Below are 26,489 nucleotides of genomic sequence, written 5' to 3' on the forward strand. Positions count from 1 at the left end.
TATGTAAGTGTAAAGGAGAAAGATGTTTCAGCCTTAATACTGCTTAGAGACATAACGATGGGCCATCTCAAGGGTAAGCATCTGCTCATGAATATGCATATATCTTTAAGCCCTCACGCCAAATGCATGAACGATGTAGAGCTTTCTGAAATAATAAAACCTTTGAATAAACACAGGAAATCGGAGAGCTCAGGAACTTGTGGCAGCCACCTAGAAATAATCCTAACCCTCTGCAGATCAGTGCTTAAACTTAACACTAAACCAAATCCAACAGCATTACCTTTTATGGAACACATTCTTGGCAAAGCAGGGAGCAAATTTGGAGTCCAGGTGGTCTACTGCCAACACCTACTTGCCCATCAGTTGATCCAATAAGTTCCAGTTTGTCAGCTGACTTTCAATTAACGACTGCTGAAATGCAAAGACCTTAGAGGTTTGAATAAATTATCAGATCATACAACAGGAGAAACGTTCTATAGATGCAAACACACACATGTAAACTTTAAATCCAAATTATAAAGGTATGCCCCATCTCTAACCATTCAATTCTGTAATAATTAAGTTCAGAAACGTCTCACTTGGAAATCACATTAGGCAGGAGCTGAAGAACAGCTGGTCATTTAGTCTCACTGAACCGAGTCCAGTGGATATTATTAAATGGATACTACTAAATCACCTTATAAGCTTATCTCCCTTGAAAGGAACAGCATTCACAAAAAGCAAGAACTCCAAGATAGCCGACTTGTAGTGGCTGTTCACACAACTAAGCTATCACGAGATATTTAGTTACCACGTGACAGACAGAGGTATGCAAGTCAGCCCCGCTTACTTAGATGAGAAAAAGAGCTTTTAAATCATGGCTACTTTAGGACTACGAGGAAGTGGGCTGTGGTCAGCTCACAAAAAGGTTCTGTGGTTTTAGATTATTATCTAGACTGTCCCTCAAGCTTGTCATCAAGTTCACAAGCCACCTTAGATTAATGAAAGCATATTTACAGAGAAAACATCTAGAGCAAGATATACCACACATGCTGATTTGGCATAAAAACTCTGCATAGGTCAGAGACTCCGTTCGGCAATCAGGTTTCAATCTTACGTTCCTTTAGTTTGTGAAGTTCAACAGAAACCCAAACTTCAGCAAGCTGAGCAAGGACTACAGCCCAGGTCATTACAATAGTTGGTACACCTGTCAGCTGTTCGGGTTTGCAAAATGGTGCCCTTAATGACTATAGAAAAGGGAGACTTCCAAGGGAAATCTTCGCCATGCAGCTATAACTCTCAGGAATATCAAAATTTAAGACGCTTTCTTTTAAGGTTCATTTGTTAACTGCATTTGAAGTGCCTGTTTGTGCTTTGTGTGTGCTTTGTGTTCACAACCAGTCCCCTTAGGAATACCTTCCAATTTCATTTGCAACACAGGCAATCAATCACAGAATGAAATACAAATTCACTGGGATTCCTTAGGCTGCATTTAAAAAAAAAATAGTAATAATATATGTTACAGTTCTAAAGTTATATTCAAAAACGTGACACAGCATGATCCTAATAACAAGTTTACACAACTGTTTGCACACTCGACATAAACCAGTTCAGATCAATGCATGAAGACATGATTAACCAATTACAAAACTGATTAACTCAGATTCCCAAACAATTCCCCGTAGCATTCTAATGGTGCAAGCTCGGCAAACAACCACTTTAGCATTGTCAAACTAGCTGAAGAAATGGTAGCTACTAAGGAAAGGGCCTACAGAGGTCTGATCTAGCACACAAAAGATAATAGGAAAAGCACAACAAAAGTGCAATTTAACAGCAAAAACTCATAATGTATGTTTAAATCATTTATTGTAGGATGTCAGGCTATGCAACTGATTATGGGCTCCAGTGAAGATAAAAATCTGCAGAAGCTTTAGGTAACAAGGAAACTGCATTTTTTTAAGAGGGGGGGGGGACAAGCAATAAGATTTAGTAATAATCACACACAAAAAGGTAAATGCATCTGGCATTTTTATCTGCTTCTAGTTAAACAAATGGCTTATAGCAAAAACCACCTAAAGGAAACGCCTGCAATTTCACATTTGCTTTCTTCCACTCATAAATTTCTAAGACAACTTGCCAATGTCCTATTTGAATGCAAAAATTATTGCAAAAGGTAACATGTTAAGATGTCTTTTGCTGTTTATTTATTTATGGAAAATGGTAAAAGAACTGATTAAATCCAATTCCCCTTTCAATGATTAATCAACAGAAGCCTAGACAAATTTCTGAAGAGGGTTCCTAGGGGCTAATCATTATTCCACAGGTGAAAAGACAACATATAGAAGAACTTCATGTAAAACAGTTCTCATATAGTGCAAATTTAATACACTTGTATCACAACACAAATTAACTCCTCGTATTCATCTAGATTTTCCCTAACTTTATACCTTGGCACACAAAACAGAAATGCTGAGTCAGATAAAAAATTCACACTTCTGGGAGGGCGGGGTAAGGATAGCAAACTGGCCCATTTTGCCCCCATTTAACTAGTAACCCTTTCTTGACCTCTTCTTTTAGCCATTCACTCAATATAAAACTGGCTGTGTAAGCCATATTTCTGTGCTAAGTTACCTCTTATAATTAAATAAATTCAAATAGTTTATTTAAAATAATAATAATATATCCCCCACCCACCCCAAAATAGAAAAGAAAATTAGAACACTGTTCATGGCCAAACTGAATGGAAGGTTGTGGTTGTTTCAAACCACTTTTCATGCAATTCCCCTGAAAGGAATCAGAAACAACAGCTTTGCACGTTTGGTTTTACGAAACCGCATCACATGAAACTTAAAACAATATTGTGCACAGGGGCATATAAACTTCTATAATGCTCCTGCTTGATTCTTCCATCTCTCTTCAAGTGCATATGGAAAAGGAAACTAGACAAGGTTTCCTGGTTTCCTGTCTTTGCCTTTAATTGGGACTATTGTGCTCTCCGAATTGTTCTGTTGAAACTGAAGTCTGCTCCCCCTATGTGACGAAGGAGGTGCATTGCTTTGCTGGTGATGGAAAAAAGAGGAACCTGGGTAATGCCCCATGACCTCACTGTAAGTCGGGGGTGGTCCTTCCATCCTTCCATTACTGCTATAATTGGTTGCACTTATGCCCGAATTGCTGCTTGGTGGGCACGGGCCCCCACTGTACATTGAAATGTCTATCAAGTCACTGTCAAATATAGTTCTGTTGGGTGGTGCCCTCACAGATTCTCTGTTGAGTTCCATCTGTTGTTCTGGGTCCCGAAGCTGCAGAGTGCATGGCCCTTGGTATGGTGGCGGCTCTTCACCATCGGAGAGGGAGATAGTAGGAGGGAGGTCAATCTCATGCTGCATGTATGGATAGGTTGGCTGGAAGCGGCTGAAATGTTCCCTCTGCATAAAGGATGGAGCAGTAAACCTGTCTCTGGACCGTGGGGCATACATGATCTGCAGTGTGAAGGAGGAGGCATCGACTAATCAATAAAGTTATTAAAACGTAGTTCACACATGTATTAGACATACTCAATAAAGAGACACATAACATGTGTGGGGTAGAATAATGTGGAGACAGCATCATAAAGGGTTATTTTCCTGGATATTTTCCAAGATGTCTTATATAACCCAAGCATCTGAGCCAAGGAAAAGGGCATGGAAGAGTTTCAGTCATAGGAGAAGACTTCTGCAAACAAATTAGATTTAACCAATCAAACGAATGAATTCCAAAAATTAGGGAACTTCTGATTCAAAATTATATTCTCCACTGGGTCTTTGATTCGATTCCTTGAACCCTAGCCAGTGTATAACACCTGAGGAGGACCCATGACCCAAGGAGCTCTACACGAGCAACTGCACTGGTACCTTGGTTTACAAACTGAATCCGTTCTGGAAGTCTGTTTTTAAACCAAAGTGTTCTTAAACCAAGGCACACTTTCCCACAGCAAGTAATGCAAAATGCATTAATCCATTCCAGACTTCTAAAAACAACCCCTAAATCAGCAATTTTGCTATCTAACGAGACCATTAATCCATAAAATGAAAGCAATAATCAATGTACTGTACTATAAAATAAAACAGTATTGTAGATGATAAAAATGAAAACTAAAAAAATTTCTTACCTGCACTGATCATAGTCATTTTTTGGATAGGGGGCTTTAATTCATTTCCGCAGTCACACAATCAATCAATCAGTAGCTGAACTGGGATCCACACAGATCCCCACCACCACCACGCTGCTGTGGGAAATGCTCCCTAGAGTGCACGCCTTCCGCAGTGACATGGGGGGGGGGGGAGTTGCGTACCTGCCAACCAGCTGGCTGACGGGCGTGCAGCTTCCCTCCCTCGCAGCTATGGAAAACACCATGACAACCCCCTTCTCCGTAGCCGGACAATGGAAGTGTGGCACTCAAAACGGAAGTGCACCCCCGAACAGAGTACGTTCAGATTCCAAATAAAGTTTGTTAACCAGAACACCTTCCAGTTTTGAAGTGTTGTTCGTATTCCAAACAGTTCAAGAACTAGACTGTTCGTAGACCGAGGTGTAAAAGTAAAGGGACCCCTGACCATTAGGTCCAGTTGTGACCGACTCTGGGGTTGCGGTGCTCATCTCGCATTATTAGCCGAGGGAGCTGGCGTACAGCTTCCAGGTCATGTGGCCAGCATGACAGCTGCTTCTGGCAAACCAGAGCAGCACACGGAAATGTCGTTTACCTTCCCGCCAGAGCGGTACCTATTTATCTACTTGCACTTGACATGCTTTCGAACTGCTAGGTTGGCAGGAGCTCAGACTGAGCAACGGGAGCTCACCCCGTCACAGGGAATCGAACCGCTGATCTTCTGATCAGCAAGCCCTAGGCTCAGTGGTTTAACCCGAGTTACCACTGTACAAACCACTTCCTCTCTCAAACATCCCACTTATTTTAGAAAAACTATGCGGAAATCTACACACTTGAAGCAGGGCTGTCTTACCCATAGGCGCTAGGGGTGTGGGGCGCAGAGGCGCCAGACTCGCAGGGGCGCCAGACCAAGAGTCTGGGGAAGAGCCCGTCCGTCCGTCAGAGCGCCATGGTGGGCTCTACTGCTGTGGGCAGCTCTGCGCTGTGAGTTTGGGGGTGCCTGAACCAGCAAGACAGTGAGGCGGCCAGCCAGCTCCACCCTCCTGTTTGCCTGGGACTGGGAAAGCTGGGGGGGGGGCGGCACCGGTTGGATTTTTGCACCCCGGCGCTGCATATGCTTAAGACAGCCCTGACTTGAAGTTAAGTTGAAGTGACGGAAAATGACTGCAAAACTGCAGTCACAGCACAAGGGGGAAATATGTTCTATTAACAAAAACGTAGTTTCTGAAAGATCTGAAGTGTGAATGAGAGCTTACCTCGGAAGCTCCCCGGCGTGAAGATGAGCTGTCAGAAGGCCACAAACACCCCTCCTAGCACAAGAGAAAAACCGAGAGAACACTTAGTTTCTGAACATGGTTTCCTATTATATACTTTTATTAAATTAATGTCCAACATCCTAGTCAACTTCACATAATTCATGTTTTGCTCTAACGTTTACATACTCAAGGAATTAGGATATATTTATTTCCTCCAACGACAGCTACAGTGATTCAGTTCCAATTAAGCCAATGGGCCTGGCCTACTAGTTAGTAAACGTAGCCGAAGAAAGTCCAACTTAGTTCTACAGAACCTACTTCCCTGTAAGTGCAGAACATTCCAGTCTATGTCAGTTTACACCTCCAGTTTAATTAAACTGGTCTTGTAACACAATCCAGTGAATACACTCTCTGAATAAAAGTATTCTCTCTTTTTTTCAAAACAAAATAAAAAATTCCTTCCAGTAGCACCCTAAAGACCAACTAAGTTTGTCATTGGTATGAGCTTTCGTGTGCATGCACACTTCTTCAAATACACTGAAACAGAAGTGTCAGACCCTTATATATAGTGGGAGGATGGGGAGGGGTATTACTCAGAAGGGTGGTGGGAATGGGTGATTGGCTGATAGGTGTGGTAAACCTGTTGACAACTGCAATTGGTCTTACAGGAAAAAGCAAGGGGTGAGATGGCTTTTTTTTCAGCAAGCCTGCCACTTGCTAAATGGAACATTTAGAAGATACTTATTTTGCCTTACCAGTTTCTAAAAGTACTGTACATAAAAACTAAAAACCTTCTAAAAGAAGTAGAAGATGGCTTGTAAAACCAGTAGTTGCAGGTTTTATCTGACAACAAAGCGCATGAAAATTGCACTCAAATATGCTAGTTGACATGCAAAGGGGCTTTTTGATCCAGTTTCCGTGGAAACTCAACTGCATCAATGAAAATAAACTACAGTAAAGATTTTATAGCACTATATTTGTAGATTCTCTCTAATCTCTGCCCCTTTATGCCTGACTCCAGTATTTCTGTGGATCATTCCTTCTGTTATAATATTCCATGTTTTATTTTTACTGATCAGCCCATCGGGAAATACAAACTGAGGCACAAACTTTAAGCCAACTATATATATATATATATATATATATATATATATAGAGAGAGAGAGAGAGAGAGAGAGAGAGAGAGAGAGAGAGAGAGAGAGTGCTTTCATCTTCAGCTTTGTTTCCATCAAAGCTATGAATATGAATAAGAAAATGAATATGTTCATTTAGGATTATCCCAAGTCAGAATCTTCATTTTGCGTTTACATGGCTAGGGCCCCTAGGGCCAAGAACCCTAACTGGTCAGGAAGGAGAGAGCACATAAAGGTCACTGCTATGCTACAAACTTCACTGTTTCTAGCTAAGGTCCCAATATTGACACTCCTAACGAAGTTAATTATCCCAAGGTGAAATGTACTCTTTGTGTAAATAAATCCATTATTTAAGTGAGGTAATGGGTTGTTATCATGAAAACAAGCTCATTTAAATCTGCTCAGAAATAGAATTTTGCCAGGACTGTCTCTTTGTCCTCGATCTGGATCCAGTTCTTTGCACTCACCAGTGGGAGCAAAGTACAATGCTAATTGCATCAAACAGGCTGTGGTCCATCTGTCATTAAGAATGCGGTGGGTGGTTTTTTAACACGCTGCTTTGATGCTAAAGATGGCATGAACAGGCCAAGTCTACACAGTTTAGGATTTCTCCTTAGTATTTGAACAGTCTTATGTACATCCCTCACCCACTTCACCGTAGAAAGCAACGTTTAAATAGTACTTGCTTGGCCTCCGTGGCAAGAAACCAATTTCTCCCCCCCCCCAAAAAAAAACCCCCCAAAGCCCGAGAGGAATCCTGCCCATCCACACTCCTGAGAAATGAAAGGCACATACAGCAGGCATAGCATTCCAGTGTAGAAGGTCCAGAAGAGCAGCTCAAGGACTCCTCGGCTTTCTTTAATTCTTGGCCGAGGAAAGCAGGCTCACGGTATGGGGTGGATTTTCCATGGAAATTTTTCAGTTTCTTCAGTTCAATGCATGGATGCCAATTGCAAATACAACTGCAGCTTCAAAACTAGCTTTATTTACTAAATACAAGTAGAATAAACATGCAAAATTTGATCACCCTCTAGGGTGGCAGAACACTCCATAATGCGAAAATCCAAACTACCAGTACTCTAATTTCCATGGGACAATTCCCCCCCCCCCAAAAAACCAACATCACAGCAGCTAGGAAGTGATTTCTGCGCACATTCTCTTTCCCCCAGAGAAAGAGTTGTGACATGCAATTGCAGTACTATATTAAGAAAAAGAGCAGGTGACCTGAGCAGAGGGTGGGTGGCAAGTGGAAGGGAGACACCTTAGTTCATATTTGCAAAACTACCTTAAAATGGGTTCCCTCATAATTTCTTCAGGTCTCTGTTGCGTTTACATTGCCTGCCGTGATTGTGGTTGCTGCTGCTGCAGTTTCCTACCACTTCTCCCTACATCTCTTATTCCCTTTCCCCCTTAGTCCTAGTCTCTGCCAGAGATTTCTGCTTGAAGAGCTATACGCATAAAGCATCATCTGCTAATGAAAGTAAGGAAAATTCAGAAGTAAGCCTAAAGGCTAAAACAGCCAAGCACCTTCCAAAAGGTCAAAGAGAAGTAAGTGCTGCTCACAAAAGAGGCGGTCCAGGTCTAAGATGCCCAAACCAGAAAATCAATGTCACGGCAAGGGCCCAAATTAGTTGCAAATACAGTGGTACCTCTAGTTACTAACTTAATCCGTTCCGGAGTTCCGTTCTTAACCTGAAACTGTTCTTAACCAGAGGCGTGCTTTCACTAATGGGGCCTCTTGCTGCCACTGCACCGCTGGCAAACAATTTCTGTTCTCATCCTAGGGCAAAGTTCTCAACTCAAGGCAACTCTTTCAGGTTAGCGGAGTTTGTAACCTGAGGCATCTGGAACTCAAGGTACCACTGTAACTGTACTCCTTCAAGACACAGTAATTCAAATCAACTGTCTCCAAACCTGTAATTCTTATACATATTGGCCTCATACAGATGCAATGAACTACATAAACCAGGCATCCCCAAACTGCGGCCCTCCAGATGTTTTGGCCTACAACTCCCATGATCCCTAGCTAACAGGATCAGTGGTCAGGGATGATGGGAATTGTAGTCCAAAACATCTGGAGGGCCAAAGTTTGGGGATGCCTGACATAAACCATGGTTTACTGGCCCAGGAGCCTGCAAGCTCACATTCCCTTACTGGCTCCAGTGAAGCTATCTTAGTTTTTAAGGATACAATCCTGCACTCGTGTACCTAGAAATAAACCTTGTGGATTCAATGGGACTTGCTTCCAAGAAGATAGGTATGTGAGTCATAGACTCGTAGAATCCTAGAGTTGGAAGAGACTCTGAGAATCATCTTCTAGCCCAACTCCCGGCAATGCAGGAAAATCCAGCTGTCCCATCCAAGGATCAAACCTGCAACCTTGGTCTTACCAGCACCATGCTCTAACCCACTAAGCTATCCAGGCTGTGAATGCACTGTAATCCATACTTTGTCTGTTTGAATGTCAAGGGAAACTGTGGTTGAAGAAACAAGGACATCTGTGGTGAAGCAGGGCACGTGAGGAGCGGGGGTGGTGTCTGAGTTCCCAGGCTCATAAAGCATCATTTGTTGGGCTTGGGATAGTTATGTCTCAACTAGGCCATTCGGAGTTTTCCAAACAGACAATTTTATGGGCAAAACATTTTGGGCAAGGACATTGTTAGGGTATGACCCAGGGGGGCTTGAATCCAAGGTGTTTTGCACCTGGCCCTGAATCTCCCATCTCTTCTTAAGTCTTTATAAAAATAAAACTTTTTAAAAATTACATTGCTTTACAAGGCAAATTCTCCTCTGCAAGCTGACCTAAATTTGCATCTATAAATATAAATTAACATATGCAATTTGTATCAAGGGCCTGTGCACTGAGTCATGCTTCTGGGATTGGAAGCTACACAATTTTACAGAGCTTATGTCTGCTAGTTAAAGGATCTTATAAGAGAACAGCAGCAGAAAGTCAAGGTGTACCACTTAGAGACTGACTGCGCTTCCAAACACCACTTCCCTATTACATAATAAAAAAGGAAGAGATTTTCGTTCTTTCGTCTCATGTTCTACCAACTGAGCTACTGAAAAGTGATTTATCAGAGGTGCTTTTTACACACTTGGATCCTGGTCTCTTTTCAATTATTAACTTTTAACTCTATTTCAAAAAAAGATTCCATGGGGGGGGGGGGCGAAGCACATTTCAAAGCTCATTTCTGTAATGCACACACATATACCGATGGCAAGACAGAAGCTCAAAAGTGGCAAGTGTGAAATTAGTCTATCACCTTGCTCAAGAGGGAGATATTTACATAGCTTTATATTCTACTCATATTCTACTCATGTCATGCCTTTGGTGCCAGGAGTAAGGTCAAAGTAGATATTCAGCCACACCCCCGAGCTCAAGATCAGGCAAAGCAAGCAGGAGCCATGAAGACTAAGATGCAAAAGTTGTCACTTCTCTCAAAAGATAACACAACACACGTGTTCCTCTGACTGAATAAAAAGTGTGATAATGGTGCACTGCTATAATTATATTAGAAATACAATAAGCAAAAGGATACGTAATGACAATAACTTTCCCACTGCATTCGCAAGTAATGGGGTTTCTGTGTCATTCTTTAATTTTTTCTCTAGGTGGCAGCAAGAGGCCACATATGTCTAATCTCAGGACTATGCTAAACATGGTCCCTGCACACAAGGGTCTGCACTTTTGGGTCTGCACCTTTTACCTGGTTATAGCCTAGCTGTCCTTTGGGACAGAGAAAAGAGAACAGGGCAGACCAATATATTTCTTAATGACACCAAACACTTCCTCTCCAAAGCAGAGCACAAGCAATGCCACAGTGCATACTACACTAGAAAGCGACAGGCAAGTACGTGCAGGATTCCATTAAAAGCCACACATGACAAATTCAGAGAGAGAGAAAATAGCCTCAAAAAAAGCAAACCAACAAATAAAATAGCAACTAATGCAAGAAACACACAATTGATTATTATTAGGGGGGGGGGGGGTTGCCAACCAGTGGAAGAATGCCCTGACAGTCCAAAAGAAGCAGAAAAACAACTAAGTGAGGACCACTAAGTTTTACAACTTTTTGCATACTCAAATCTTCCTCACTTCTTTTTACTGAGCAGAAACAGGACAAATATTGACAAACCAGGCTTTCCAGACTGTGCTACATCATAGCTGCCAAGTTTTCCCTTTTCTCACGAGGAAGCCTATTCAGCATAAGGGAATTTCCCTTAAAAAAAGGGATAACTTGGCAGCTATGTGCTATATCCATAAACACTTAGCCTGTATCATGGCACACCTTAAATCCTGACAGAACTCTCCCCCCCCCCCCCAAATGCATGTTGTGCCCAGCAACTTTAAGCAGGTGCATTTAGATTTTTTATTTTCATTTTATTGATTACTGTAGGTATGCAACTGACCAATTAACGATTGATTAGATACAATAATTCAGCTTCAGAAACAAATCTTTGAACAGATAGTAAGCCATGCACATGGTCTTCCAGTTTACAAAAGCTTTCCCTGTTAAGAAGAGATGGTGACTTACCACAAGCAACTAGGCTTGTGGCTGAAGTTGTAGCAGCAGTAGCAAATAATAATACTTTTCCAACTCCCTTTGGTTTTAGAGGCCCACCTATGTCACTGGAGCTTCAGAAAACGCCCTTCCTGTCCTGCTCCCAGCAGTCAAGGAAACTTCCAAAGGGAAATGTTACTGCACAATTATTGTGAAGTTCTAGTTCTGTAAAAACCTAGGAAACATTTTTATGAAACCATTTTGGGGGAAAGAATATTATGGAAAGAATGTATTTTGGCAATACACAAACAGCAAGGCACCTGCTAGTTCTCTTAAATGACACAATATATGTCGCAGAGTGGAACAAAAGATGCATGTTACTTCTTGCCTGTTGGGCAATCCCATTATTTATTACCACTGTAAAATAGACCATTGATTACAAAGCTGTCACAGATGTTTTACCTGAACTTCAATCTTGGCATCATTGAACTAAACCCTGGCAATTTTCTCTAAACACATTATTATTCCATCATCATCATCATCTTCATCCCCTTCACTCTGAGGTCTCATGGCAGGTAACACAATATTAAAAACAGTACAAAACAACATATAATCACAGAAAAAGCTGGGCCCTCAAAAATATACATCTCAAGTGTCAAAAGCCAAAGTAAAGAGGTGAGTCCAGCATTCGCTGAAAGCTGTATAATGAAGGTGCCAGGCAAATCTCTGCAAGGAGGGAATTCTACAACTTTGGGGCCACCACAGAGCATGCCCTTTCCAGGGGCATACACACACACACCCCACTGAGCTTGAGAGGGCATGGGAATTACCTCTCAGGTACTAAGATCAGCAGAGAGGGTTCTGATGCCTGTTGGCCACAACAACAGAAACTTCTGCAAGCAGGAAGCCTTTGCACATAAGGCTGAATGTGCAAAGACTTCCTTCCTAAAAAACATTCAGTCGTCAGTGAGCAAGGCTAGAAACAACACCTGAAGGACAGGATTCAAACAAACTGAATGCCTCTCTGGGTTAGTTTTTTTGCCAAGGAGATAAATATATAAGTAAGAAAATGTACTGACCCAGTTATACCATTTCACCTATTTTGTTTTAGCAGTAGGCATTAGTTCACTGTATAGAGCATAAGTTGGATGCAGAAGATCCCAGATATCAGAGCTTGGGGAAAAACCTCCGCCTGAGAGCTGCTGCCAGCCAAATTAGACAATGCTAAGCTGGATGGATGAATAGTCTGACTTCATAGGAGGCGTGGTTTCCATGTTCATATAGTGATTCTGTTCAAAACTGCTCAAGCGGCATGTTTCTCTCCGCCACCCCTAGACAGTGGGGCATCTTGAAATTGTACAAGAAAGAGCTGCAGTTATTAGAGGCAGAACTGGTGGAGCAGTTCAAAGTTAGCGGGAGAAAAAACGAATCTTGCATTTTTCTAAGGAATATTAAATGTGGAATCAGAAAGCGAATATTCAGAATTTGGAGGGTGGGGGGAGAGGGAAAGAAAAGGCTGCCTAGCCCTAACCATACAACTACTCTAAAGCTAACCAGAAATACTTTTGCTAAATTCACTCAACCCTGGCAAGAGAAAAATGACTGTTTTCTTTCATATATAGATTTTATATATAAATCTTGCTCCCCCTCACCCAAGACTCAGGCTTCTTCTGTTAAGGAAGCTGCAGCGGCTTTCAGGCATTATTAGTCAGCAAACATTCTAAATCCGGAATCAGGATATGCACACACATAATTACTTTCCCCGCAATCAACTACCCAGTCATTATCACCAATTTAAAAAGAAACAAGGCCTTCAAAATTCTTTAAATAAAATAAAAAGATTGACAATTTAATAGAATTTTAAAGTTTTTTTTTTGCTGTTGTTTTTAAACACGATTTTACGATACATCTCCGTAACTGCTTTTTCTAATTCAGTCATCTTAATCAGACAACATAAAGGCCTAGCCACTGGAGGCTTCCGGTCACGGTGGTTGTTCAAGATCTAAGCAGAGAGGCAGATAATGTCTAATTCATTGGATATTTGATACCTCTCAGTCACTAAGGATGGCCACAGTTAAAACTTCCTTTTAGACTCTGAATACAACCAGTGAAAGAAATGCCAGACTGAGAGTCCAGATCACACCTGATTACAACCCAAATGTCTACCACAGAGAACAGCTGCACACTTCATGCAGCAATACATTTGCTACAAAAACACTGGTGCTTCCTGGAAACACATTAAGGGTGTGGAACATACATGTACACTTTCATGCCAATTAAGTGCACATCTGGATAGCGCAGTCTAACCAGGATTTCTAGGCATGATTATGGGTACGTACTTAACGTTATATACCCATTCATACTTTCTCTTCCTGTAGGTGTGTTCTAGTCAGTTCTTTAGCCCTTATATGATCTTTTTGATTAAGAAAAGTTGCATTTATTACAGTTGCATGTGTTTTTTCACAGAGCAGTAATGCCAGGGGTAGAAAACAACCACCCGAGAAGAAACCACAGGTTTCTCCCCCTCCCCCCCCCCACAAATAAAACACATACATCCATACATAATGTAGTGGCCATGGAATTTGCATTGCTGTTCTGAAGCCCAATTCACACTGCCAGACTTGAGTCAACAACTTCTTTCATTCAGCTGGCAGAAGTTCCTTATTTGTGGATAACAGGTCATACAACTCATTTGCCATGAGGCAAGGCTGCCAGTTTGGCATGCAGAAAGACAAACTTCCAAAAACCTGAGCATCCTTTAAAAAAATAGCCTTAGTTCAGTAAGATTATGGGTAAGTGCCTCAGGATTGCTAAACATGACTAAGATTAGGACTTGGCAATATTAACAATGGGTGAGCACCAGTCATATCTTCCTCCGTGAATGGCCTCAACCATTTGAAGAGTCATGGGTAGTGCTGGATCAGAAAGATCCAGATCCAAATCCAATCCTGGGATTGGATTGGCCTTAAGTGGCCATAAATTCTTTCTCACCCTAATCTACCTTATATCTGAGGATATAAGGAAAAGCCCAATGAACGACCCCCCATGGCAGTGGAGTTGGATGAACTACAAAAATGTGATACAAAAGGAAGGGCCTTCACACTTCTTGAATGAAACAAAGCCAAGCACAGCCTTTAGATACATATGCAGAATCATTTAAAAACTCTGCTAACTTTTTGTAGTAAATCAGCAAGCACAGAATTTATTAGAGATAGGATACAGAGGCCCTTTTACCAGCTTCCAATGATGTGGTGGCCTGGATAGGTCGGCCGTGCCAGGGTGATTCATGCTCTAGTAACTCTTGGTTGGATTAATATAATGTGTTATACAGTGGTACCTCTACTTACGAATTTAATGCGTTCCGAACGCACATTTGTAAGTCGAAAAAAATTGTAAGTCGAATCCCATAGGAATGCATTGGGAGAAAAAAATCGTAAGTAGAAGCAACCCTATCTAAAAATTCGTAAGTAGAAAAAATCCTATCTAAACCGCATCCAAGATGGCGGACGGAGCTCTATTCGTAAGTAGAAACATTCGTAAGTAGAGTTATTCGTAAGTAGAGATATCACTGTATGTGGGACCACCCCAGTCAAACACCTGGAGGTTTCAGTTAGTGTAGAATTTGGCCATCAGAATTCTTACGGTTACAACCACAGCACTCATATCTTCTGAAAGTATTTACAAAGACTAGCATATTCTCAAGAACACAATTTAAGGTGCTAGTTTTTATACTTTGGGATCCAGATATCTGAGGAAGTCGCATTCCAGCTTGCCTGTGTCTTAAGATCTTCTGTTGAGGTCCTTCTCCAAGCAACCTTCTTTAACAGAGGTATGTTATGTAGTTACAAAGCAGAGGACCCTTTGTGTGGTGGTGCCCCAACTGTGAAATGCTTTCTCAAAGGAGACATGTCTGATGCCAACATTTTTAATGCCAGATTAAGACTATTACATTCCTATTTGCCCAGGAATGTTAGATGGTCATAAATGTTATTCTTTAGACTTTTATCCTACTATCAATGATTCTTCACATATGTTATATGCATTTGTTGTGTAAATGGTTCTCACACTTTTGTACATTGCCCTGGAATGTTCTGGTGCAAGGCGGTTAAGAAATATCTGAACACAATTTCCTCCCCCCCCCCCCGGGTGACCAATTGTTTGCCTGTAAACTCCAGGTGGCCCTTCCAAGTGAGGTGTGACTGGTGGCTACAAGGGAGAAAGACTTTTGTTGCTGGGATCCTATATGTGAATGTTCTTCCTAGATGGGCTTGCCTGGTTTCCAATAGTTTAGCAATACTGGAGGCTGCCTAGAGAATGCCATTATTGAGCAGCATATTAATATGGCAAATAAATAAAAGGTCTGCCACAATACATATATTAAACGAATATGAGTAGCATGGAAGTTTCAACTCACCGTTTGTAAAGATTCTTCTTGCCTCCTGCGTTGGCTCTGCCGACTGATGAATGACCGTGTTGACACTTTATAATGATTCAATAAGCAGATGATCACCACTATCATAACAGTTATAACCACGATGATGATGATAATCTGAACAAACTCAAGTTCAGCTGTGGGGGAAAGAAAGAGAGAAAAAGTGTCACTCTAGGGTAGATAAGGAGTGTTAAAAAAGAGGAAGGTGAAACTGCAAGCTGATACCCAAAATAATCTATTTGTTGATGCATGTATATTGCTGAATAAAGTTTTTACTACAGCAAAAAACTGATCCCGACACACTGTTTATTTCAGGGTTGAAATAGCTTTGCTTTTCCTCTTGTTTTTTCACTCTGGAAAACACATTTCAGAATAACAAAATCTGCAAACTGGAAAGGCTAAATAATTATACCTTTTCCCTATCTGAGGAGTCCCTCTTCCTTCAATGTCTACAAAAAGATTCTCTTCTGATTTTGATCAGTGATACAGCACAGCAAAAAAATTCTATATAAATCGTTCCCATCCCCCGCCTTAAACATCATTTTAAAGCCTCAAAGTTAATTGATGAAGGAGCGCTCTAAATAAAAAAATCCAGCAACAAATCAAGTTGAGATGCTTTTTTAAAAAAATTCTTGCATCATCTAGAAATACAAAACTTCTTGCACTTTCAGTATGTCATATTGGAAAGTACACAGTGAGCCGACTGCAAGGTAAGCTAATATCCTGGGTGAAAACATCATTCAAGAAAAAGAAGTGTTTAAGTAACAACATCCTTCCTGTTATTGCAATCAATTCAAGTAACTCATTGTCCAGGGGAATAGGAAGAAACCTGCACAAAATTGATAAATGATGCACTATGGTACTGTGCTATCTTGCCATCCTGTTACAGAAAGTTTTCTATAGAAGTTTCACATATAGACCAGAGATAGGTACAAGAAAGCATTCACAGTAGGGATCCGCATCCGGCTGGAGGTTTGACATGTGTCCAGAGTCTATTTTCATTAAGCTTGCAGAGAAAGAATGATAAAATCTTACAGTGGTGCAAAGTCCATCCACTTTTGGCTCTGGCCCTAAGTTAGCTTGTCCCAGCCAACAACCCTTTGTAGAAAAATGGTTTTCCATTCCTACATACAGGTGGTGACCATTTTGTGCAGGGGTTCCATTCCTGGCCCTCACGCACGTCGGCGGAGCAAACAAAAGCCTGTTTTGCCCCGCTACGCCTTCTTTCAGGACCAAAAGGCCCCAAGCATTAGCGGTCATGCGTCAATTGGATGCGCACAAAATGGCCCCCATCTGTACATAATATACTGATTTCTCCAGCCTTAACAATAACTTAAAGGTCCTTTAAGAATTCAGAAGTTACAAGCACAGGAAGCTCCAGAATTATAAGGACTGTTGTGCCACTGCCCACTTACCAGAACACTTAAATAAGTAATCGTTTATCTGTATCTAGTCTCCCATTAATATTACGACCACCAACACAGTAACAGTTCAATAAATGAAAAATGTAAGGGGAAGGTTAAATAACCAGAAGGATTCCTTTGAAGAAGAAAACCCTGAATATGTAAAGCTTTCATTAAAGAAAAAAGGAACAAGGATTGACTTTCTTTGGCTCATACAGGATTGATGGTGTGTGTGTGTGCGTGCGTGCGCGCAGTGAAACCATGGTGATGAGAGATTAACCTAGAAAGTCACTGTAGTTTTACAAAGTCGCAATGCCCATAAAATGTCTTAAAGATTAAAGAAAACGCCCCAGGGTATTACAAATGTTTTCCTTTTGGAAGACATGATAATTGCTTTACACGCCTCAGATTCAATTAATGCATCAATTAAAATTATGGCACTTTGGGACAAACTTGTCACATCATTAATCTTGAAGGTTCACACCTTTAGCCATTCAAATTAACAGGAAAAACACATCAATGACAGAATAATGTTCATGTTTGTACGTGCAAGAATGAATAGGTTTTCCTTCCATTCAGTTTCCTGTTTACAGCAAATACAAATCAAACTTCAAATATGCATGGCAAACTACAATGCTGGACTAAGACCTGGGAAACCAGGGTTCGAATCCCTACTCAGCCATGAAGCTCACTGGTGCCCTTGGGCCAATCACAGTTTCTCAGCCTAACCTACCTCACAGGGTTGTTGTGGTGATAAAATGAGGAGGGGGGAACCATATACACCCCTTGAGCTCCTTGCAGGAATGGTGGGATATTAATGAAGTAATAATATTTACAATTCACATCTTGAACAATCCATACATATATAAGATTAAGTTTATTTCAGCTAAAACATGCCTTTGTTATTTTCATTGGCTATACAGTCATGCCTCTAGGTGCGTTAGGTTCATGTTGCGGATTTTTGGGTTGCGAACATGGCAAACCCGGAAGTGTATACTTCTGGGTTTCGCTGCACAGTGCAAAAGCATTCTGCATGCTTCACGCATGCGCAGGACTGCTCTGCCGCTTCACACAGAAGCGCTCTGTTGCGTCACGCACACGCACAGAAGTGCCGCTCTACTTACAGACTTTTCGGGGTGCGAACGGCACCCCAGAACGGATCGCGTCTATAAGTAGAGGTACCACTGTATTGGCACAGCAATGGCAAAACAAAGCCAGAAATGTATTTTAAAATATGTATTAGCTAACATTTTAATGAACCAGAATCTCTCACACATATGGAATTATATAATCCACAAGCATAATGGCTGACACTTGGGCATCCTTGGCATGGCGGAAATTCAAAGAAAAGGCAAGATTATCATTCAGCAATTTCTAAAGCTAAGTGCACAAAAAGATGAATAAGAGTATATCACAATTCCTATTCTTAAAGCTTTGGCTAGGCAGAAGGTGGAAAATAAACAGTATAGAGTGTTTTTTTCTCCCTCCAAACTATCCCTTTTCCAATCATTGGGAGAGAGTTTTAAGATTAACAATCAAGATTTTGAAATAATCAAGATGTCTCACCTCCACAAGAATAGAGAATGTCGAAAGGGGATTAGTGGTAGAATCTAACAATACCTGCCATACAAGGACATGCGTTCCAAGACCGTGCACAAAATCTTACCATTTTTCTGCATGGCATGAGAATTATTCACAGTCTATGTTTCTGAAGAAAACAGAAAATTTGTTTTTCCTTTTCTGCTTCCCTAGCTGCTCCCTCGTTATGGCTATCAATAAGGCAAAATACAAATATTTTTAATTCAACCAGTGACAGTTTCCCACTGCTGCTACCTCAAACTTCACATGCATCAGTCAATATGTTAGCTTATACTCAGGTCACTGCTGCAGCTGTTATTGACAACAGGGTACAAAAGAAACCCTTGTTTTCTGTGCCCTGTGTCCTCTCCCACCATGCCTCCCCGACCTACTAAGAGGGCACAAGTTTTAGGCTTAAAAAAGTCGCAGCCTAACTATTTCTCAACCACAGTACCCCAGCAGGCTGATTATTTGAGAGGCCAATAGCCCAAGTACTTAATTGGCCCAAAGATATTTTATTACTGTGTCAATTGAGCAGCAGTTGTGAAAGACCAATGTACAAAATAAGTAATGTTGATTTAGGCTTTCCTAGAATGCGGTGATGGCTGGAATGACGTTATTTCTGCATCTGCCAAAAGCATAGACTTCTAAATTTAATCAAGGGCCCTGAACATTTTTACAGAAGGCCAGTTCCTCTTTTCCTATGAATGGTTATTTTGCGAACTAAAGAGTTTGAAAATATGCAAGCAAAATTTGATAAACAATAACATTTTAAGAGGCAAAAATGAGATAAATAACAGTATGTTAAATATGTGCATGTGTAGAAAAGGAGAACAAGACGGACAGAAAAATGCATGTCTACTCAGAAGTGCGTCCTACTGAGTTCAGTGGGATTTGCTCCCAAGTAGGCATGTATAGCATTGCAGCCCAAGTGAGCCATAATCAGATCCTTTTGATCAACAGGATGTGGGTTCATTTCCAAAGTCACATCTTTAATTGCAACATAGTTTCACAACTTTAACAGCAGTGTAGCTTCAAACTCTGGGCTCTCTCCCCACATCCATATAACATCTCTGCATTCCAAAACCCAGCACTGGGGATTATTTCCACAAGGTGAAGGAAAACCATTTTTATACAAAGGCTTCATCTTGGCTCACACACTCATTTGCATACATAATCATAATATCCCCCCCCTGAGAATTTTTAACTCTTAATGAAAGCAACACATTTTAAGAGTCTTCAATTTATATAATGTAATTTATATAAAGTACTAGTAAAGACTTTTATACTTTTATAATCTGATGTAAATAGCAATAAATAAGTATGCCTGGTAGTATTTATCCTACTTATTTTTACGTCTCCAGGGTCATATAAAACCAGCATGAAAAGGCAAAATAAAAAGCACAAGCCTCCAACCTTTGTACAGTACATATAATAGTCACACATGTGAAATACTTCTATCATTATAAAATGGAAACCAAAATAAGCATATCCCCCCCTCTTCAGTATCTAATGCTGACTTGTGCCACAGTCTTATACACCTCAGTCTACCTCACTGCCCCAGTTCTATACAGATATGATCTCCACCTGCAAGCATATATTTAAAACAAAAACATTTCAATTGCCCTGACCATGAGTATCATCTATACAAACATACTTGAACTGAATCGAACTTCTATCTGAGCTAGACATGAACTGGATTGGCTGTAAATTAACCGGGCTTTTTTTGGGGGGGGGGGCTTTCTATGTTAGGTTCTTGAGTATGGATAGTCTTAAAATCTCCCAGAGACGGATAGTAACAACAGCAAAAATACTAGACCCATTACACAGAGTATGCTAGAGAAAGTAAAACAGAAAGCGGGTAGGCAGGAAAGTGATTAAGGGTTTAAGGCGAAGAGAAAGAAAAATAACTTGGAGACAAAATTAAACTAAGCTGGGGGGGGGGGGGTCTAGAATACCTCCTTCCAAAACCAGGTCTTTCAACTGAGCATCCTTCAATGTTGTGCTGTTAAGCTGGTCAGTGGACATAATCGTGTCCTCCTCCGCTGGGAAAGGAGCGCGTAGGGCATCGCCTTGGGCTCCCTGCAGCAGCCAGGCAGCGTCGTCGCGAGTCTCCCAGTCGGGTGGGTGGGGGGTTGGCCTGGCCGCGTCTCTCCCTCGGCAGGCAGGCAGGCAGGCAAAAGCGGTGGCGCTCCTGGACACAACTCCGTCGGGGCGGCTCAAACCGCAAGCGGAGGTGCGCGCCGCCCGACAAGGGCCCGCAGAAGAGCGCACGAGCGCCGCGAAGCGGGGGACTCTTCTCCGAGGCCTCTCATGCTTCCCGGCCCGAGGCGAAGCTCCTGGAGAGGCTCCTGGCCTCGCTCCACGCCACCGGCTGGGGCACAGAAGCACCCGCAGGAAAAAACACGGAAGGGGGCGACCCTGCGTAAAGGCGCATGGCGCAGCGCGCTCGTGGATTTCTAAAGCTGTTTGTTTTATTTTTTAAAAAAAAGTTTAAAAAGGAAGGAAAATCATAGAAAAAGAAAACGTCGATCTGTTAATCCCGATCGGGTGTCCTAATTCCATATATATATGGAGCTCCATATTATACATGAAAAACATTAATATGGCCTAATTAAAAAGCTTGAGGAAGGAGGAAGAAGGGGAGAAAGAGGGCGAAGGGTGGGGAGAAAGCTAAGGAAGATGCCGCTCTTACCAACTTCCCGCACCCAACTGCTCCGCCGCCGCGGCTGCTGCGCTCTTTAAACCAAGCCCATGGACACTGTGGAGGCTTCTAATTCTTCCGCATTTCTGCTCCAGCGCGACGTGCGTCACTCCGTGCCCAAAACGCGGCCCTCGCCGCCGCGGCCGCCGCTTGACTCAGGAGGCTCTGCTGGGCTCCCTCCCCCGCCCAGCCCAGGCTCCGGCTACGATTGGAAACTGCGCACACGTGCTCTCTCCAGCTGAGCTCTGCTCTCGGCGGCGGCGGCGGCGGCACCACACTCACACACACAGAGAGAGAGAGAGAGAGAGACACCGCGCTGCCAGTGCCGTCCCGTGTCACAAGAGCCTCCTTGTCTCGGTCTCCCCTCCGCCCGCCAGCCACACCGTGCGTTGAGTACATGAAGGTTACAGTATGCCGCCCTCTCGCCTCCCCACCTTGATCTATCCAAACGCCGGTATGGAGATGAGCAGAGGGCCGGGAGGCTAATCTTCCCTCGATGTGGTACTCGCGCACTGTCAACTCTTGACGCAGGCATCTGCCTCCAAGGCCCTGTCAAGTGAAATACTTAGTGTGGGGGGGGGGGCGGGGGGCGGACCGTGTCTGTTATCAACGGGATTAGGCTCAATGGGTCTGCACCGCTGTAAAAATGTTCCAGCTGATTTTCCTCTAGAAAAGGAGGTGTTTGCATGCATGGATGTGGGTGTTTTAACACATGGCGCACAGTTTGTAAATTCTGGTCACAATTAAGCTATTTCCACATGTAGCTAAGATTCTTCTCCTTTCCTTTTCCCACATCTCTAATCCAAATGGAAAACCAACACTGAAAAAAATGTATGCTGCCATATATTTTTTCAAATAGCTTTCTTCCACATTCTGTTTTGCAATATGGTGCATTGTACCAGATAAAAGAAAATGGGTTAGAACCATGATAGCCCTGGATTCAAATCCCTGCTCAAACCCAGCAGCTACACAGGAGTTGTCTGATTTATTTTTTTATAAAGAATCCAGTGATGTCTACATGGTCTTGAGCTCCGAGCAGAAAGGACAGGATGCAAAGTGATGAGCAAACATTGACAAGTGGGAAATAACTAGACAACCCCTGTGTATAGTCACCTCCAGACTTTAACTATTTTGCAGGAAATAGTTGCATATCAGAATACTTGCAAATGTAGATGCAAATAAATTGGGGGTTAAAGTGCTCTGGCAAAATAAATAATTCCTCTTTTTAAAGGAACTTTATGCAGTTAAAAAAGTGATAAGGAAGTACACTAAAAGCTGTAGGATAATGATAGATGGGAAGGTGTATAATTTGCTCACTAACAAATTGGGATAAATGTTCATTGTCATATAATCTCCCTGCAAATAAATCAGAACAAATGCTCAGTAAATAGTGAAACCATATAATTTGGAACAAGATTTGTGCAAGCATATCAGGATGATTGTTCAATGAACAGATAATCTAGAGGTGCCTAATATCTACTCAGAAAAAAGACCCATTAGGTTCAGTGACACTTACTCTCAAGTAAACTGTACTGCTTGCAGCCTGAAAGGCATTCTTAGGGGCCTTTCTAAACCTCAAACTGATAGAGCTACCATTTGTTTGTTACCTTTTTACTAGCACTAGCCAAAGCCAGACGATATTCAGAAGTACTGTATGCCAAAATGCCACATTAAGAAGAAACATTTAGGGAACTGGTGGTAGTGGCTTTTTAGAAATGCCCTTAAAATGGCCAGTTTAAGCTCCGGGTTACTGGTACATGAGTACTTCCACGGTGGAAGCCAAAGCCTTTCGTGTTTTTTAGACAGTACTTGCTGAAAGAGAGGAAATGCATCACCCAAAGGGGGGAAATATTTACATGAAACTTGCACATGCTAGCCTAATTTCCGCATATACAGGCAACAATTGATTTACACGCATCCAACTGACAAGCACATGTGCATCACAGTACAGTAATATGGCCAGAAAAGGGGGTGGAGGGGCTTATGCACACTCTGCCATCACACACAATGAGCCAGAACACAACCCCCACACAAGTTGGGGCTTGTGCGTACTGTAAATGCAAATTTAGGAACAATTAGTATTGATTTGAATAGATCTATAATCTTAGCATAGTGGAAAAACCTGTGCCAGGTGGCTGCTCAGTCTGCTAGCCAGGTGATGGGCAACGTCCTCTTCCAGTATTATTCATCTTTGCATCAGACTGGTACCAGACACCTCTTCAAAGAGAGGGTTCTCCTCTATAAAACAGGCCATTTTAGGCAAGTATTTTATGTAGTGAATTTATTCATATCCCTCCCTCCCTGCCAAAGGAGTCTAGTTGCATTCTTGCTCTGAGTCAGAAACACAAAACATCTACTTCAAAAAGCAGAAGACAGTTAGTGAGCCCTAGACATATCATGCAAGTAGCACCCAATGTGTCTGCCTCAAAAGAGACAGAAAAAATCCATGTGCAGGCAGCGCATGGGAATATCCAAAATGAAAATACTTTAGCAGCTACCAGGTACTGTACAACTTAAGCAACAGAAAAAAACTGGATATAGGAAACAACATATCAAGAGCAAATCCAGTGTATTAACACTGAGCTCCTTACACAATACTGGATGCTGACAGAAAGTTATGACTTCTAGGCAGGACAGGGACAGTACCAAGAGCATTTCACCATGCATGGTTTTCTAAATATTATCTTTGGTTAGCATACTGTGCTGTTTTGAAAGGACCTACATAGCACTATGGCATTTATTTCCCAGCCATTAGTACGAGGCGGACAGGACATATTCATTGGCAATTTTGTTCCAAGTACAAAGACTTTGGTGAACCTGCAAGAGATAACTCACGAAGTAGAGGGTACAGTGTTTCCTATGAAGACTAGGTTTCTAGGCTTCTAGGTTTCTTTCTGTCATGAAAAGTCAAGAGGTTTTGTTTGAATGGCAACTTCATAAGTCATATGCAAGAGCTAGAGAAAAATAAACATATGAACTCTATAATACCAGCCAATGTGCACTGTGGGTGACACGGGCTTGCTTTTTGTTGTAAGACTGGTACTACAGGTAACATGGTAGGCAGTTTTGTGTTAAGGCAGGGAATGTTTTGTTTTTTAATGGAAATTGGGTCAAACAAGTACACACCTGCAAGAATGCAGAATGAATTAATAAAGTTGTGTGGCCAAATATTGAGGGAAGACACAGTTGTGAAGGCTAATACTTCCATGACATTTTTAATTTTATAGATGAAAGAACAGATATTTCTGGAATAGAACAACTGTCTCTAGGTGTTGTGAAAGAAAGTGATGGGAATGCATCTGTACATGAGGAATTCCTGGGGTTTATTTCAGTATAAGACCAAACTGCAGTAGGCACAACACAGTTTTATCTGCTGATTTTGGAATAGATCTCAGTAAGTTAGTTGGACAAGGATACGATAGCCATTCAACCATGGCAGGAAAATAAGATGGGGTTCTAGCACAAAACTATCCTCAGGCAGCCTTTGTCCACTGCTCATCCCATAGACATCATCTTACTGTAAATGAACTGAACAGTGTAAGTGATGTGTGCAATGCTGTTGGCATAATTAAAACCATTATGAAAATTTTCCATGGGAGCATCCACAGATGACATCTAATACCCAAACTACCAATGAGAAACATGGAGTCAGAAATCAAGAGCATCTCTTCACATGCAGACAATTACCCAAATATCACAAATCAAGCAATTAGCAGGATCGAGCAACACCAAGGGGGAAAAAATTCATGCCAGTATGTACAGTATGTATTTATCTAATTTATATACCGGTACCTGCCCTTCATCCAAAGATAACAGGGTGGTTTATAATATAAACTTTTATCATAGACATCAACTTTTACTGTTTGTCTTGTGATCGTAAGCAAAGATTCTTGAAAACTAACCTGCTTACTGTTTACTGAAACTACTGGTACATCCATCTCAGAAGTACCACACTGAAGGAAAACTTAAAAACTTGCAAGACCATGTCAATTTCATTCAGGAACTGTTACAAATTTGAAAACTTTAGGGATGAATCTGTCACTTGGTATGACTTGTAGGGAGAAGGAAATACACCCCTCATCTTGTGACTTATGCAATATGAGCCTAACTGAACCATTGGACCACACCCAACTGTGTTCTGCTATTAAAATGGCCATCCTCACAGCACTTTCCCTACCAGTTACAACATGCACAGCTGAACGATTCTTTAGCACTTGGGGCAGAGTGCTGACACAGCTACATTCCACAATGAGTGAAGATCAATTGTCTGGCTTGTTGGGTGTCCATAAGAGAAAAGTTGAAGAATTATCCCAAGGAGAAATTTACATTGACCATTTTGGTGAAGACCCTCCAAAACTCCAGTTTTTGTTTAAAGAGTGATCCACTTTGCGTTATAATTTCCTTTATATTATGGATACACAAACATTAGCAAAAAACTTGACTTTTTCAGACCTTATGTCTGGCATTCACAACACCCAATGCAGATTATGTGCAAATAGTGTGTAATTCAGTATTATGATTTTTTAAATTTTGTATTATGGTACTGTTCAATTGACAAATTAAAGCTGCATGCCTTTCTATTGCCTTACTTTATTACAGGCATAGGCGCTTGGCCCTCCAGATGTTTTGGGACTACAACTCCCATCATCCCTAGCTAACAGGACCAGTGGTCAGGGATGATGGGGATTGTAGTCTCAAAACACCTGGAGGGCCAAGTTTGCCTATGCCTGCTCTATTATTACTAAGTGTATAAAGTTAGTAGTTCTGAAATGTATAATTACATACAATACAGTAAACCACCATTGTTTCTTGTTACTTCTCTTCAGCACCGTGTAATGATTTGTGGGATTTATCACAAGTCAACAATGGGTAGTCACAAATTATAGACCTTGTCCCCTCGGGGGGGGGGGATTCTGAGGACACCCTTGGGAGGGAAAGTGCAGTGGGAGTGGCTTGGATGGATGGGAAGGACTTGTATCACCACCACCACCACCCCTTCTTATAAGACATGAAGTCCATCACCACAGCATGGAATTGGACAGCACTAGGCTTGTGATGAGCAGGGTGAGAGCATAGATCCTATAGGATAAAATAAATTAGGAGGAGGGGGACCCACTCAAAATTGGCAGGTGATGCAAGCAATGCTACCATTTACACTATTCTATATCAGACAACACTGGAACAAATTTTCAGTCTGGTATAGGATACTTGGTTAATTCTTGCTACAACAAACAAATACAGCAATCCTGATAACTCTTGAATCCATTCTGGCCATTATAGCAGAAATTCTGATAGTTTTTTGTTTTAACAATCCATTCCATTTTGGACTTCACTTTCCATGTAGTGGCA

At 41.7% G+C, this 26,489-nt stretch overlaps 1 protein-coding gene across 7 annotated transcripts in view; it reads right to left on the minus strand.

Moving 5' to 3' along the window:
- Positions 1-1,826: 1,826 nt before the first annotated feature.
- Positions 1,827-26,489, minus strand: part of LDLRAD4 (low density lipoprotein receptor class A domain containing 4) — a 289,122-nt gene continuing 264,459 nt past the window's right edge. For 5 of the 7 annotated variants that reach the window (XM_088675304.1, XM_088675305.1, XM_035124991.3 and 2 more), the window contains 3 exons: positions 15,438-15,592; positions 5,383-5,436; positions 1,827-3,461 (listed from right to left, as the gene is read on the minus strand). In XM_088675304.1, coding sequence (XP_088531430.1) covers positions 2,919-3,461; positions 5,383-5,436; positions 15,438-15,592 — 752 coding nt within the window. In that variant the 3' untranslated portion in view covers positions 1,827-2,918. Of the gene's footprint in view, positions 3,462-5,382; positions 5,437-15,437; positions 15,593-20,394; positions 21,503-26,489 lie in introns of those variants that run through there. The other 2 variants (XM_035124993.3, XM_035124992.3) reach the window with 2 other exon arrangements.

Source organism: Zootoca vivipara, chromosome 8, assembly GCF_965207765.1.
Source record: "Zootoca vivipara chromosome 8, rZooViv2.hap1.1, whole genome shotgun sequence".
In the NCBI taxonomy this organism is placed as follows: Eukaryota; Metazoa; Chordata; class Lepidosauria; order Squamata; family Lacertidae; genus Zootoca; species Zootoca vivipara.